The sequence below is a fragment of the Ammospiza nelsoni genome, chromosome 8 (assembly GCF_027579445.1).
Source record: "Ammospiza nelsoni isolate bAmmNel1 chromosome 8, bAmmNel1.pri, whole genome shotgun sequence".
Taxonomy (NCBI): Eukaryota; Metazoa; Chordata; class Aves; order Passeriformes; family Passerellidae; genus Ammospiza; species Ammospiza nelsoni.
The window spans coordinates 9,385,013-9,400,920 of NC_080640.1; the positions used below are offsets into that span (position 1 = coordinate 9,385,013).

General features: G+C 38.0%; 1 protein-coding gene across 2 annotated transcripts in view; it reads left to right on the forward strand.

Moving 5' to 3' along the window:
• The window catches only part of GPAM (glycerol-3-phosphate acyltransferase, mitochondrial), a 42,489-nt gene extending 27,106 nt beyond the window's left edge, over positions 1-15,383 (forward strand). Inside the window, exons 10-22 of one of the 2 annotated variants that reach the window (XM_059476577.1) lie at positions 21-120; positions 770-982; positions 1,365-1,478; positions 3,439-3,524; positions 4,475-4,590; positions 5,401-5,471; positions 6,591-6,855; positions 7,362-7,504; positions 8,836-8,913; positions 9,664-9,801; positions 10,538-10,727; positions 10,837-10,895; positions 12,076-15,383. In XM_059476577.1, coding sequence (XP_059332560.1) covers positions 21-120; positions 770-982; positions 1,365-1,478; positions 3,439-3,524; positions 4,475-4,590; positions 5,401-5,471; positions 6,591-6,855; positions 7,362-7,504; positions 8,836-8,913; positions 9,664-9,801; positions 10,538-10,727; positions 10,837-10,895; positions 12,076-12,192 — 1,690 coding nt within the window. In that variant the 3' untranslated portion in view covers positions 12,193-15,383. Of the gene's footprint in view, positions 1-20; positions 121-769; positions 983-1,364; positions 1,479-3,438; positions 3,525-4,474; positions 4,591-5,400; positions 5,472-6,590; positions 6,856-7,361; positions 7,505-8,835; positions 8,914-9,660; positions 9,802-10,537; positions 10,728-10,836; positions 10,896-12,075 lie in introns of both variants that reach the window. The other variant, XM_059476576.1, reaches the window with a different exon arrangement.
• The last annotated feature ends 525 nt before the right edge of the window (positions 15,384-15,908 follow it).

Here is a 15,908-nt window from a genome sequence, read left to right on the forward strand (position 1 = left end):
AATCCTTCTTTGGTGTGCAGCACATTGATCCGCAAACTGGGAGGATTTTTCATTCGTCGGAAGTTGGATCAGAACCCTGACGGTCGTAAGGATTTCCTGTACAGAGCTTTGCTCTATGTGGTGTGTATTTCTTGTCTTTTTTTCTGTAGGTAGCATTTCACTTGGGTAGCAAGTGGGAAAAGTGGGTTCCATCACTCTGGAGATGTATTTATTGCTTTAAATTTGTCTTAAGTTTTATGCTGTAAAAGGGGATTCATTTTTGTATGAAGGTTTGAATTTATAGAATAAAGAAAACTGCATGCTCAGCTCTTTTGAGGATGAGCAGATATCCACCTTGCATAATCCTTATTAAAGAATGTGGAATTAATGCTGAGTTAACTTATGCTTGTTTCACTGATGTCTTTTGTTGTGAAGCATCTCTACACTGATTCACTTAGCGCAATGGAAGTCTGTTTGTGATGGGCTGATGTAATCCTTTGTGCCATTCAGTGTAGTAGCTGTATTTGCATCTTGGAAGATGGGATGTGCTGGGGAACCAGAAGGAAAGATGAATGTGAATCAACTGCATCAACCATTGCTAGAAATGCTGTTTGAACAAATGTCATTATACTGCTTGTATATTCATGCAAATTCAGTTGCACATAGGTCTGGGCTTGTGTAAGGCATAAATTACTGGGGTTTTTTTCCACATGTTATTATATATATGTATACCAATATCATATTGGATATGATACCTATTTTTTCTCTTTTCCAATCTTTTTGTGTTCAGCACATAGAAGAACTGTTGAGACAGCAGCAGTTTCTAGAAATATTCTTGGAAGGGACGCGGTCTCGAAGTGGAAAGACATCTGGAGCTAGAGCGGGGCTGCTGTCAGTGGTGGTGGATGCTCTCTTCTCAAATGCTACCCCTGATGTCCTCATTATACCTGTGGGAATCTCCTATGATCGCATCATTGAGGGTCACTATAACAGTGAGCAGCTGGTAAGAGCAATCAAACAACTTGCTTTGCCTAGGGGATTTTCTGCTTATGTGCAGGAAAACGTGTTACACAGTTTAAGTGTAGTGTGCTAGTCCTCTGTTCATGGACTCAGGGTTTGTGTTCAGCCATGAATCACAAAATGGCTCTGACAGGGAGTGCTGAGGTACAGGTGATACACTTCTAAATGCAAATTCATGACATGACAAGTAATATGTTCAAGGGGATATCCGCAGAGAAAAATAGTTCTCTAGATGTACTTGAAGTTATAAGGTGTGTCAAAAGCTTTGGGCTTGCTTTGTCTGCTGTTGCATGCATTTTAATTTTAAACATGACCTTTTAATTGCAAAGTGGAAGAAAAGCAAAACAACCACCTATGTTTTCTAGGGCAAGCCTAAGAAGAATGAAAGTCTTTGGAGTATAGCTAGAGGAGTCTTCAGAATGCTGCGGAAGAACTATGGATGTGTCAGAGTAGATTTTGCACAACCATTTTCCTTAAGAGTAAGTTTGATATCTTGAAGTTCTTCTTGAATATTTGACATTTTTGGTATTTCAGTAGTGGGACACATTTATTTTGATTTCCTCATTGTGAGTTATCATCACTAGCATTATCTGCTGCAGTCCATTCTGGCAGGACAAAAGTATCCCAGTTTTGATGAGTGTTTGGACTTAATGCATCTGTATTAAGCTGAAATAGTCTCAGTGTTGATATATTAGTTTTGAAACAGTCTAAGTATTCTTACTGGTGGGGTTATTTGTTTGCTTAACAAGTGATCTGTAAAATGTTCCTTGTACTATCTAGTAATTCTTCACATCTGGAGTTGAACAACATTTGGAGTTGAAGGAAGCTGAATACTGTTTTCCAGTGTAATTTAATGACATCTGCAATGGTTGAGGAAGGGCATTTATCTCACTGGAGTTTTAAAACTGCTAAGCAAATTAGTAGCTATAAAAGTGTCATGGGTAATATATCATGAAAATATGTATATTCTTTGAAAGTCATCAATCATTATTACTTCACAACTGTTATGTACAGCACTTCACTGTAGCTGTTCTGTAGTTTCTCAGGTAATGGGGTATTGTGGCAGTATCTGCCTTTACTCTAAATTTTCTCAGATCTCTTTGCAGAATCTGCTGGTACTAATCTCTATTTCACTAATCTGTATTCTGCCACAGTATACCTTATTTTTAGTGTGACTTTAATAAGATTAAGCACTGCAACAGCAACTTACTAGGACATTATTCAAATTAATTAGGTGTTCTTCTTTCTGCCCTACTTCTCTCAGAAAAAGCAGTAGGGTTGGAGAGCTTTGGAGGGTTCAGTTACCACAGCATGAAATTATTGTGGCTGGCTGCACTGAATTATAATTAGTGTAGTAGGGAAAGATACTAATTCACTTCCAAAGGAGAAGGCTTGGGCTATTCTTGGTAGGGAGTTAACAACTCTTCTTGGATCAGTGTAAGGAAAAGAGGGTTATCTGCCCTCTTAATCTAGTGAAATGCTAATCACTCTGGACCTTCCCAGCAGCCTCTGTCAGGTCTCATTTGTACCTGTGTTCCTTATTGTGCTGTAGAATGGTGATAAATGACATAAATCCTTAAAGTGTGCCTTAGCTCACATTTGCAGTAGTGTAACTGTAGTTGTCTCACTGCAGGTTTTTCTAAAGCACTTGAGCTTTGGGGGTTAATTTTGGGCATCTGCAGTTCTATGAGCACAGGCTTGGAAGCAGAAGAGTGTGTGAAAGAGGCTGTGGAAGTCTTTTAAGCAGCCTTCCTGGGAGGGAACTGTTTTCCTGACCAGCAGGTTAAGTGGCTCTTTAGTTTCCCATTCTTTACAGAAACTGAGGGAACACAGTGTCCTGAAAACAGAATAGTGTAAATTTTAACCTATAAGGAGAGGCGTTTGGCTTTTGAGAAATTTGGAATTCAGGAATTCCAAGCATGCAGTACCCTGCCTGCTTCCTGGGGGCTTTAGTTTGTGTCTTGCAACTGGAGTTTTGTACAGCAGTGTTTCTCCTTAGAAGTTCTCTCTCATGGTGTGTGAGGAAGGCAGGAGTAAGCAATAATTACAGTCTCCATGCTGGTTCTAAATGGGTGCTAGGTTTTGTTCTCATTCATGTTAATGAGGCAGTTCTCATTAATTTAATCGTGGAACTCATCTCAAAGGAGTTGTTAACAGCAGGGTGCTGACAGAGGTTATGTGTTGTTTTCATTGCAAGTTTTTTTATGAAGTACAGATTCCTTGCTGTGGGAAGTCTACTTTTTGCATAAAATAAAGTAAAAAGTGAATAAGCTGTTGAAAACTTCTAATATCCCTGACCTTATTACTGCTTTCTTAGTGTGAGCTATTTTTAATCAGTTGCATTTTTGAATAATTGCCTTTTTCCTGTAATAGCGGTATCAGTTGAATGCATGAATAAGGTGGAAAAAGTACAAAAAATAATGAGCCTTTTTTTAACAGGAATATGTAAACAGCCAAAGCCAAAAACCTGTGCCTGCTCCTTTTTCTTTGGAACAAGCTTTGTTACCGGCTATACTTCCATCAAGGTAGAGATTTGTTTGGGGTGTTGTTGAAAGGGAGGACAGATTGGGATTTGTTTGTTTGTTTATCTTTTTAGTGTTCTGCATTACATTCCAAGCTGTGCTTGAACTCCCCATGGGTAATCTAATTGTTTATAGAAAAGTGCAAAACTTAGGCAATTCTGACTGCAATTTATTATAAGAGTTACATTCTTCCTGATGAGCTCTGTTCAAATAAATTCAGGTAGACTTTTTCCCTTTTTTTGATTTTTTTTTTTAGTAACCTCTGTTGATTTGTTTATAAATTTTATGGAATCATTTAGAGGGGAAAATGCCATGCTTAGGGAAAAGTAAAGGATTTGTTTTTTAACCTCACAAACATTTCACAAGGTTTTGGAATAATTCCAAAGCAAATAGGACCTATGAGTGAGTGCTCCTTGTTTTCAAGGAGGTAACTCTCAGAACTGCAGCACTGCTCAGGGGTTAGTTCTGCATTTGTTAGATAGACATTTTAGCTGTTTTTTTCAGGAGTTATGCAAACCTGTGTGGTCCTGGTGGGGGCAAAGTCAGTTCTGTACCTTTAAAGAGTTGTAAGTCCATACAAAGGACCATTTCTAGTTTGTAGAGAAGCTGGGCTCTGTCTTTCAGGCAAATTTGTTTTTTCTACTGTTCTCCATATTTGTTGAAGGAAAAAGAGCAATTGGTGTTACAGCAAAGTCATGAGTAGTCATAGAAAAAGCTTGCAACTTGCAACTTTTCTTCTGGTAGTCTTATCATGGATTGTTGTTCAGTGCAAAGAAATAATCAGGAAAAGCTGGTACAGCTTTTTGCTGATAACATTTTCTGCCCTCACCAGACTGTAGTGGTATTTTGTGCTGTAGTTAATGTTAAGCGTACATTAAAAAAATCGGTTTATATTGTTTTTCATTTTGATCAGAATCCAAATGTCATCATGTTAATTTTTATTGTGTATCCAGACCTAATGATACTGTGGATGAAGGGGCAGAAACCTCGCTGCCCAACTCCAGGGATATCACCAGTGAACCCTTCAGAAGAGAGCTGATATCCAACTTGGCTGAGCACATTCTGTTCAGTAAGTGTTGAAGAGGATCACAGAATCATAGGGTGATGAGGATAGGAAGGAACCTTAAAGATCATCTCATTTCAACCCCCCCTGCCATGGGCAGTGACACCTTCCACTGGAGCAGGTTGCTGTCAGATGCTTGTTTGGTTTTGCTGAGAGCATGAATTTTGTGTTGTAGTGTCACACTTCCTTATTGTCTCCATCCAGGTGATCATTTCATGACTTACATAATCTTGACAGTTGTCCATCCTTTGTCTCCCTCCATTCTCTTCAAAGTTTAATAAATTTTATTTATTTATTTATTTATTTTTATTAATAAATAACTCTTTTTCTGATCAAATAGAAGATTTTTATTCAGTTTGTTGGACTAGTAGACTAACCTTTCTGTACTTTGAAGTGCTTGATTGTCATATTGATGCACTCATTGCTTGTCTCTTCCTATAAAAAGCTATTGGAGTATCTTAATGGCATTATTTAAGATCATACATGAGCTCATCTAGCTGCATGGACCAGTGTTGCCAGGTTTTGTAGATGATGTGATGAATGCTTCAGCCAGTAGGTCTGTGGTTTGTGGTACCAGAGGTACACAGGAAGCAGTACTTACCTTAGTAAATATTTAAGCTTTATTTGGCCATCTTAGTCCAAGTTACTTTGATTATTTTAAAGTTGTTTCTAGACGTACATAATACACTTTGTGTTTTATTCAGTGGGTACAGTTCTGTGCCTACATCAATGTGACTATTTTTTAAATAGTGGGTACTGTGTAATGGTGTTCGGAATGTCTCAGATGCTCAGCAAGTTTATCTTGTTCACCTCTAGCTGCTGACAAGTCCTGTGCTGTGATGTCTACCCACATTGTTGCCTGTTTGTTGCTGTACAGACACAGGCAGGTAAGGCTTCTGTGTTGCTTAAATAGCCAAACATGGCTTTGGCCTTGTTCACTTATTAGAAAAAAATAGTATGGATTTTACTATTACATGATACTGATTAAAAAGGAAAGATGCATTTAAATTAAAGTGGATTTCAGGTAGTCTGAGTGCTGATATTTTAGTTAGCAGTGGGTGCTTGAACACAAGCCATTATTGATGGGATGATAATAAATGCTCATGTGGAAATAGATTTTTGTAATTCAAAATGTTATCAATTTTTTAAAGATTACATGGCTTTCATTTATTGTATTAGGGTTGTTTTTTAGATCTCAAAACACACTCACTACTGAATATTCTAGAAACTGTTCCATTAATTTCCAAATTGATTTTACTGTTCCTCAGTACTAAAATACTATATCACAATGGCAGAATGATACTAATGTTTACCTGAAGTCTTGTGCATGAAAGTTGGCTGAATTTTTTTTCATCCTACAAGTTTGTTTCGTATTTTTTCTAAAAGTCCTTCAAATCTGAAGCTTTTATTGTACATAAACTGAGAACAAATGGAAAAATATTGGTCACTTGTATAATCCTGCTTGTGGAGGAAGTGTTACCATTCTCATCAGTCCAGTCTTTCCAATTTCCTAAAATAGTGGAATCGAATAAGCGTTTTATAATGTGATCTGACTCCATCTTGGGAGAAAACAAGAAAAGGAGGTGCCCGAGGAAAGATTTTTCCTCACGTTCCACATCAGTTGTTCCATTCTGTTAAGTGCAATATTCCCAGCTAACTGATCATTCACTTAAAAGCATAGGTAATGGAATCATGGTGCTTCTGACATGGTCTTGAGGTATCTTGAGGTATTCAGGTCTCTGCAGGCTGTGAAATAAACCATGAAGCAAAGAAAAACCTTGTATTCCCAAATAGTTCCATGGCTGTAAAATATAATTGCATGTAATTCAAAATATGTCGAACTACTTCATCAAAACCTCACTGAAAATCAGTTTTTCTGATACGACTGTTGTGCTTTGGATTATTAGTTAGTGTATTGTGTTTGATATATACCTGATTATGTGGTTTACTGATAGATTCCTGTGCAGAAATATTGTTTAACTCTCTGATTCTGTGTTTATTTGTAGGGAACTGATCTTTCCAGACTGGTTGAAGACTTCTTCTCTATGAAGGAGGAGGTCCTAGCCCGTGACTTTGACTTGGGATTTTCAGGGAACTCAGATGATGTTGTCATGCATGCCATCCACTTGTTGGGGAACTGTGTAAATATCACAAACACGAGCAGAAACAATGAGTTCTTCGTCACTCCCAGCATCACAATACCTGCTGTCTTTGAGCTCAACTTCTACAGCAATGGAATACTTCATGTATTCATTAAAGAGGCTGTTATTGGTATGTTTTGGGGTTTTTCAGGGAAAGACTTTCGTGTAACCCTTGAAGTCAGGGAATCTGCACAAAAATCCCTATCAGTTCCTCGTGTTATTTCCTTTAATACAAATTTTCACTTCCTGTTTCAACTCACGTTTACCTTAACAAACAGTTTTAAAGCAAACTTGTATTGTGTTTGAGGAACGTTCCCATTCTTTTTTCCCCTCATCCTTTATCTTTCTTGGAAGTATTTGTGTATGGGCCACTGCTATAGGCAAGGCACTATCAGAGTGCTGAGCCAACATGGCAAAACCTCTGTTTTGGTGAGCAGTATTTTAATGAGATTTTGTTTTGATCTGACGTTACTGGACGAAACAGAGTTGTTAAGTCTGTCTTTATTCCTGAATGGCATGTGTAATATTTGACTGCTTTTAGCCCCAGAAATGAATGAAACAGAAGTTTGATGATGTTTCCTTTGCCATAAAGCTCTTTGGAAAATTAAACTTTGCCTGTGTTTCTTTCTTCTCCAGCCTGCAGTCTTCATGCGATTCAGAGCAGGAGGTACAGAAATGGTACCAGTGGTGCTTCTCCCAGTTTAATCAGCCAAGAGCACCTGGTCAGAAAAGCTGCCAGCTTGTGCTACTTGCTTTCCAATGAATTCTCTGTGTCTTTGGTAAGTAATTGCATTAAGTGTCCAGTTTTTGTTCTGATTGCTACTTTTAAATTACATGATGCTTTCTACAAGTGTCACAGCTCTGATCTGTTCACTGTCAGTGCAGTGTGATGGTGATGGGTATCAGTGACTGTCACACTGAGTGCCACCTGCTGCTCCTGCCAGTGCTGAAGTGGGTGATGCTGGGCTGGGCCTGGGACATTTCTGCTGTGCTTTAGGCCTTTCCTGAGCAAGGCAGCATTGAGAAGCCCACCTCGAGTTGTGGGAAGCTGAGAGAGCATCTCTAACTTATTTTGTATCGTTCCTGTCATTAGCTCATCACAGCTGTATTTGCATTCTGCCCAAAATATTAATTTATTTTTTTACCTAAAGAAACAAAAGTCTTTGTGAGTACCCAGCTCCTGTGAGTTTGCAGAGGTGGTTGAAATTGTGTTGGGAAGTAAGGCTCCATATTCTAAAGATATCCCTTATTTGCATAGGAGTGCAGTTCTCATGTTGTGCCACACCTGGTACTTAGTGGAAATTTTAAACATGGCCTGACTTCAGTTTTTGTTGTTACAAAACACTGACGAGAGTTGATATTATCTCACTTTTCAGACACTGCATACTTCCAATTTTAGGTGCTAGATGTTATTTTTTCTTATGTGTAGAAGTTACTTAAAATTCTAGATATTCTTCAATTAGCTCTTACATTTGTACTCATATTTGACTTGTGCATTTTTACAGGAGCATAAGCCAAATTTAGTATTTTTGTCTGGGTAGTAATGTTAGCTCATATGCTAGAGTTCTTTAGTAATATTATCCTTCTGCTTTCAGAGTTAATAATTGATTATTATTTTTTTAACTAAGAAAATATTTCCTAAATTATTATGAATAATGTAAAAGAAGTTGGATTTTTTTATTCCGTTTCAAAACACATGAGAGAATTTCTTGGAAGTGTAGTTTCCTTTAAATTCCAAATAGATCACTGCTATGAGTTTTCAATAATTTTAATATTATGATGATTTTATTCCAGAACTGTTAACAAACTAAGATTTGGTTAGAAGCTGTTAAAAAGGGAGAATATTTAATGTGGCTTTCTACCAGTGGTAATGCATTTTGGAAAAATCTTGGACATATTTTAAATATGCTATTTCACTATAATTTTTTTAATGTCTGCCAGGATAAACACAAGAGTGGTGCAGTGGGATTATGCTGATAAAAGTTTAAAAGCTTGTGTAAAATAAATAATACTGCTATATCTAAAATATTTATACTGAACGGAGAATGATATTGTTATAATGGGTGTAATGAGTGTGACTTTTTCACTACATTCCTTTTATGTTGTGCAGCCTTGCCAGGTGATCTATCAAGTTTGCCACGAGTCTGTGGAAAGGCTGATCCAGTATGGCATTCTCCTGGTGGCTGAGGTAAAGTGGCAGAGATGCTGTACTGTACTATGGGTGGTTTATGCTCCTTAGTTGTGAGACTTGTTCTGAGTATATGTTGTTACTGAAAGCTTGTACAACGTGCCCAGGACTGAGACTGCTTCACTCTCTGTTCCTAAGTGTCAGGGAGTTGGGTACAGTCAGCCTGTGATGCTTCATGACTCTGTGTAATTTCATTTTACCAGTAAGGCTATTAAGGAAGACACCTATTTTTGTACTGTCTTGAAACTTGGGATTTATTTTATTATTGGAGCCCTTTCAAATGTAGCATAGCTACATGGATTTTTTTACTTTGTACTGTACACGAGTCAGGAGTCCAGACCTTTTGTCATTCTTTAATTCCTTTGTATTGATCTCAGAATTACTGTAAACCTCCTCAGCTTGCGGTTCCAGGGCTGTAGGGTGCAGTTTGCCAGAGGTGCACAGTGCAAAGAAAACCTGAGGAGTGGAGGCAGCTGATTCAGCATATATTTGCTTCATAAACTTCTTTTTGTGCACAGTAAACAAACCTTGGCACCCAGGAGGAAGCAAGAAAAAAACCTAGTCTTTTTCACCAAATGTCTCTTCTCTCTCCTTTTCTCAGTGCTGCCTATAATTGAGTCTCACCTGCATCCATTAAATGGTGGTTAATAAATGCATTAAGTCAGATGAGATTATAAAAGAAACCTATTGCTTGCCTGGATTTGGAGTTTTACTTATTGTTTTACCACCTTGTTTTTGAAATTTAAGCAGGATGATCAGGAGGATGTTAGCCCCAGTCTTACAGAGCAGCAGTGGAATAAAAAACTCCCTGAGCCATTATCTTGGAGAAGTGATGAGGAAGATGAAGACAGTGATTTTGGAGAGGAGCAGAGAGATTGCTACCTGAAGGTAATATTTTCCTTGTAATGTTGAACCTTCTTGTGAGAGTTATAAATTACTTTGCTTATTCAGGACCGGTACTGATACTTTTTTTTGGTGGGGGGTTTTTGTTGGTTTTCAATGTTAGTATTTTTGTACAGTCCCATTTGTCTCCTTCACATGAGGAAAATAGCTAAAGAAACATGAACAGTTTTTACAGGGAGGTGGAGGAGAAATGGTTTAGAGTCCTGAAAACTGATAAAGACTCAAGTACCTTGGCTTTATTCTTTACATGCAGTCTACAAGGGGCACATCCAGCTGGTGTTTATATTCAGCCTGTGTTTCACTTCATAGATTGCTTATGTTGATTTTAGATACATTACTAGTTTTCTCAGAGCTGACACAAACACTTCAGAATATTTTGTTAACACATGAAAACTCCTGTCTGTCTCTATGAATGTAGGGCAGCCCTTCTGCTGGCTGCAGAACAGCATGATGTCTTTAATTTTATCTTGGGAAAATAGTAATACCCTGGAGGAGGAAAAAATAGCCTTGGTCTGTGATGTTCAGTGCCTGCTTTGTCCCTTGTGATAAGCTGCTTTTTTCTGCTATGCTCCCATTTTGTGCTGTGCCCTCACACTTGTTTTTGTACAAGTTTTTGTGCTTTTGTTTTTATTTTGGTTGCTGTTTCAACATGTTATGCCTTGCAGGTCATTTCTGGTTTCCACTGCTCTCTGTCACTGAACCTTTTGTTGCCTTTCCTTAGGTGAGCCAGTCTCAGGAGCACCAGCAGTACATCACTTTCCTGCAGAGGTTACTGGGACCATTACTGGAGGCATACAGCTCTGCTGTCATCTTTGTGCACAATTTTAGTGGTCCTGTTTTAGAGTCTGAATATATTCAGAAGCTACACAGGCACTTAATAAGCAGGACAGAGAGGAATGTTGCTGTGTATGGTATGTTAAACTGGTTTTGGAACTGGCTTTGATTCATTCTGTTCTTTCTACCACAAGGTAGCCCAAATTGAATTTCGGTTTGTTTACCTCTGGGTTTTCTCTCTTGCAGCTGAGAGTGCAACCTACAGTCATGTGAAAAATGCAGTGAAAGTCTTCAAGGAAATTGGAGTAAGTGTTTGGTGCTCAGAGCTGGGGACTGTTGAGTTTCATTTCAATAATGAGCACAATTTGGACATTTCATGGAATCTGTTCAGTGTCATTTTAAAATCAGTGATTATATCTGTGGAAATGTATTTGGGTCTGGAGCATTTTGGTTTCCTTTAGGCTGAGGGCTGTAACAGAGACCACAAGCTGCAGAACAGGGCATTTCTTGCCTCTGAGAAGGCAAGAATCCTCTGGATGGATGGACGGGTGACTAGACGTTTTTATTCACAGCAAATGAAGTTCCTCTCTTCTACTCTGTGTCCCTATTGAACAATATTGAAAGGCTGAGAGCGTGTTCTGTGCTCAGTAACAGCTAAATTTAATTTTGAAGTCTACTTAAATCTTTAAAAAAGCATTAGTTATTGAATTTTGGCTTAGCAGTGATGGATGTTCCAGAACCATCCTTACACACCTTCAGTGTTCTCCATGAGGATACAGGTCTTCTTTAAGATACATATTCAGTATTGTACTTTACCACTAGTATTTCAAATCATAAATCACCCATCTAGATTTTGCAAGTGAAGTGTTTTTCTTTCATCAGACTGGCATGGATTCCTGTATGCCACATAAGATACAGCATTATAATTTGGAAAGTATTGACATTTAGGCAAAATGTTGCTGGGTATGGGTTTTGAAATTTTTGCCTTTAAATTCTAAGGTATTGAATAATCCACAATAGTTGGCCAAGTAAAGCTGTCTTTCTGTAGACTAAATAGCTGTGAGGAAAGCACATAGTGAATCCATCATTTTCCAACAGCAGGATAAACTAGAATGAAAAATGGAACTAGATAATGTTTGCTGAGCATCTTTTATAACATAGCATCTGAATTCTTTTTTTTACAGTGCTTACACTTTCAGTTGAATGCCTTTGATTGGTTGTTTTGTCCCTCACTGTTGAGATTTGGCTGTTTATCACACACTGTACTTATTTCTCAATTTCTTTTCTTCCATAACCCCTGAAGGGCTTCAACCTTGAGTGAATTCTAATAATACCTCAAGGCATTGCCATCTAAGCCTTCAAGAAATGAAAAGAAAGAAGTCTTGTAAATGAGGGAAATCTTAGTATAGACCATAACATTTTAATCTCAGAAAAAAAGATTCCTTTAACAGGGTGATGCTTACATGTGTTCCTGCTGTGCTTCAGGTTTTCAAGCAGACTCAGCAGAGGAAAGACACCATTTTGGAACTTGGCACTACGTTCCTACCTCAGAGCAACAGGCAGAAACTGCTGGAATTTGTCATGAGCTTCATGGTGTTATAGACCACACACAGCACCTTCGTCCAGGGACACGAGGACATGTTTTGAGACTGTGGCAGAGCCTGAGGACATTTGCTAATCCTTCAAACTGTAAGGTGCCACTGTCTGGGTAAGGCCTTCTCTGACTTGAACTACTGGAAGACAAGTGCCTTCTTACGTGTGCATTTATGGGTTTCTTACAGTCCCAGTCCTGTTGTATTACAGCGATACTCAGATGACACTTTCGATACAAGCAATTTAACATGTTGCAAAAAATAAGATAAATTATTAGACTTAGATGTAAAAAGAAAAAAATTATCAGTGTTACATTTTAAATAAACTTTTAAAGACTGTAACAGATGCACAAGTACACATATTGGTGTTCGGTAGCTAACCCTGAGATCTTGAGTTTAGTGGCAACACAGCTTATGGCTTAACCAAGTAACTCATTCCAATTCAGTTTTATTGTTTTAATAAATGGCTCAAAAATTTTGCTTAGGCAAGCTATATACTTCATGGATAAAGCCATAGTTTTTCATAAGTGTTAACATAAATGCCAACATTCTAATGAAAATTACAGGTACAGACATCTGAGAATAATGATCATGTAGCAGGTGATTGTGAGAAATGTCAGCAGGCACACCTTGCACTATTAAAACTGTGTAGTGCAGTGGTAAATTGCACTAATCACTGCTGTCAGGAAGAATGTGAGTAGTGTTCTTGCTTTTATTATGGCATCTGTCGTTCAGTCAGATGAGTCAGGAGACAGTTGCCTGAATGTGAATATCTTGTAAAATCTTAGATTATTATTTAATTAAAAAAAAAACCTAATAAGTTCAGGGTTTATTTTTTGTTTTGTTTTGGTTTGGTTTTTTTTAATTATTAGGATGTCAGATTTTTTTAAGTAAAGTCTTGATTTGGTGAAATAAATTTTAATTTTGACCCTAAAAATTTCAGCAATAATTTTGTCAATTCTTTGGAAACAAGTGTTCATATTATATTCTGTTGTTGAGCAGACCTAAATTGGTATGAAGTAGTACCTCTAGAAACACAGAAATATAAACAATGTACTTTAGACTGTGATCTGACTTACAAATAAAATTAATTCACAGGCAAAACTGAATGATGAATGAATTCTGTCCTATGGAACAGGACTCTGGTGTTGCAATTTGATCCTTTTTCATGGAGGACTTGCACTGTAGATTTCATCTTCCCTTCATGTGAGAGCAGATTAGATTGCAGCTTGTAGTTCTGTATTTTAGTACAGCTGATTTAACTGAAGCAATAACTTGGTGGTATGTGAAGCTGGTTTGCTTGTGAAATGTGTTTTCCCTCCTTTATGCCTTCTAGATGAGGGAAATTAAACATTTCCTTTGCTGCATTGCTTTGCTTGATTCTCACATCCTGGCCTTGTGAGCAGAAAATCCCCCAAACTTCATCATGTAATCTCTGTTGCTTAACATAAACATGGAAAATCATACTTGAATCCCAGCACTTGCACTGTTATGCCAGCACAAAACTGATACACACAATTAGAGTTTGTGGCCAAGGAGCTTGCATTTGTACTGCACATTTGTCAACAAGAATATTTCTGTAAATTTTTTTATTAAATGCTATTCATATTTGAAAGCTGCAGTTTATGGTTTATTAGCATTATACTGTTAGCACTGTGAGATGCATGTGTTTTGTCACTAAACCAGGTGCTCTACAACACTTAAAGAATTTCTGAACCAAAGCTACATTAATATGGATAAACACTGACCCTTGAGTCACTTGTGTTCTTATGTCCTTCTGCTGTCTCAGCAGGACTGACTACATCACTCATAATTTGTTTTGTGAAGGCTACCAGGTGTTTAGAAAACAGTTTCATCTCATACTCACTGATGTGCACTGTTCATCCACCTGATGAATTCTCCATACAATGTTTGTTGCTGATGGCATCCATTTAATATCAAAGAGAGTCTAGGTGCTTCTGAATAACGAGCTCTCATAGTTTACTGCACTTCAGCAGATCTGAAGTGTACTAACAGCAATGTTTGTACATAAAATTTTTTTTAAAAAATGAAGCAATATGAAGCAAACAAAACTTGAGTCATTTTATTAAGAATGTTTTGCCAACGGAGGTATTAGTTACCATAAAACCCAGGAGTACTGTGGTCACTGGAGTGTTCTGGCTAGGTGTTGCAAACAAAATAATTTATAGCTTACATTAAAAAAAATTAAATAAATCTGGTTAACATAAATCAATGAGTTGGTAATAATGCATGTGAATACACATTAATGGATACTTATATATGCAGGGGGAGGGCCACCTCCAAAACTGTTTTGGTTTTGTATGGAAAAAAACCTGCATGTGATAGATTGGTACTATGAATCATATGCCACTGGAAGCCCTTGCATTCTGCAGCAAGTGTGTATGATGTATACATGTATATATGCTAGTATGTATGTTCTGACACAACATCTATGCTTTTCCCTAAAATTAAAGCACAGAATGTAAAATTATCAGGCTGTAACAGTCAAAAAGACTAAAACCAACACTTGCACTGTATTTACACCCTCAGTGTCTTCTGATTTTATTAACTTTTCATGTTTGCTTTGCTGTTCAAATTCCAGGTCGAGTTGATTTCAGTAAAGTTAACCAGTAAAAGAGAAAGGACTGGCCCTGAATTACCACAGCTGTATTTTAAGACTTTATAAAGACTTACATGAATCTTGTCATTCTTATGAACATAATACTCAGGTGTGCAAACCTTTTTGGGCCAGTGTGTTTTCATGCTATGAGAAATTTAACCTCTCCACGCCCATCCTGTAGCTGTCCCATTTCTAGAGAGATGGAACTGTGGGATGGCACTCCCTGTGTTCCATGGGTTCACTGCCTGTGGCCCGGGCAGGGCCTTGGCTCTGTGCTCTGGGCAGCACAGGGCTGCGCTCGCCACCTCTGATCAGGAAACACAGACACACACTTGCCTTCAGCTGCCTGCCTGCTCCTCAGAGAAGTGCCCCAAGCACCACGTGGCAGAAGGTTGAGCTGGGAGGTGATGTAAGATACTGTGGATTTTGTGTTTCTGTGCTGAGAGCCGGGAACTGCTGACTGGAGAATGTTATTACTGTGTTTTACCCGTTATGTGTAATGCGTGTTTGTTGTAGAAGCACAGAGGTGTACTGGAGTCATTTTAATAAATTAAACTGTTTGCTAATATGACATTTAACAAGCTCCTCTAGTGTTTTTTTTATTTTTTGTTGTGGTTTTTTTAAAATAACTTGCTGAGATAATTCATTCAATAACTTTGTTACAGTGCAGGTAGTTTCTGAAATTAAACCATTAAAATCCCTCAGTGTAGATGTATCTCTACCAGTGTATGAGCTGCTGCAGAGACACTAAAAAAGCAGGTTGAAGTGACATCCCAACTCCTGAGCCACTGTTTTGTTGCAAAGTGGGGGTGCCATTTTGCCTCTCTGTTCCCCCATCCCCGCAAGGTTGTTGCACATGGAGTTCTTGTGCAGTTCCCTTCTCCTCATGGGGGTGTTTGTGTGTCATTCAGCAGCCTGGGATGGCTCTGATGCTGCAGACTTCCCTTCTTATGGTGATTTCAAGCTGACCTGGAGTGTAATAAACACCTGTCAGCAATTGTGACAGCATCAGGCAAATGTGAATTAATTGGAATGGGGGGCTTTAATAGAATAAAATCTGCATAGATGATCATTACCTAAATTGAGAAGGAGGGATGCTGCTTCAC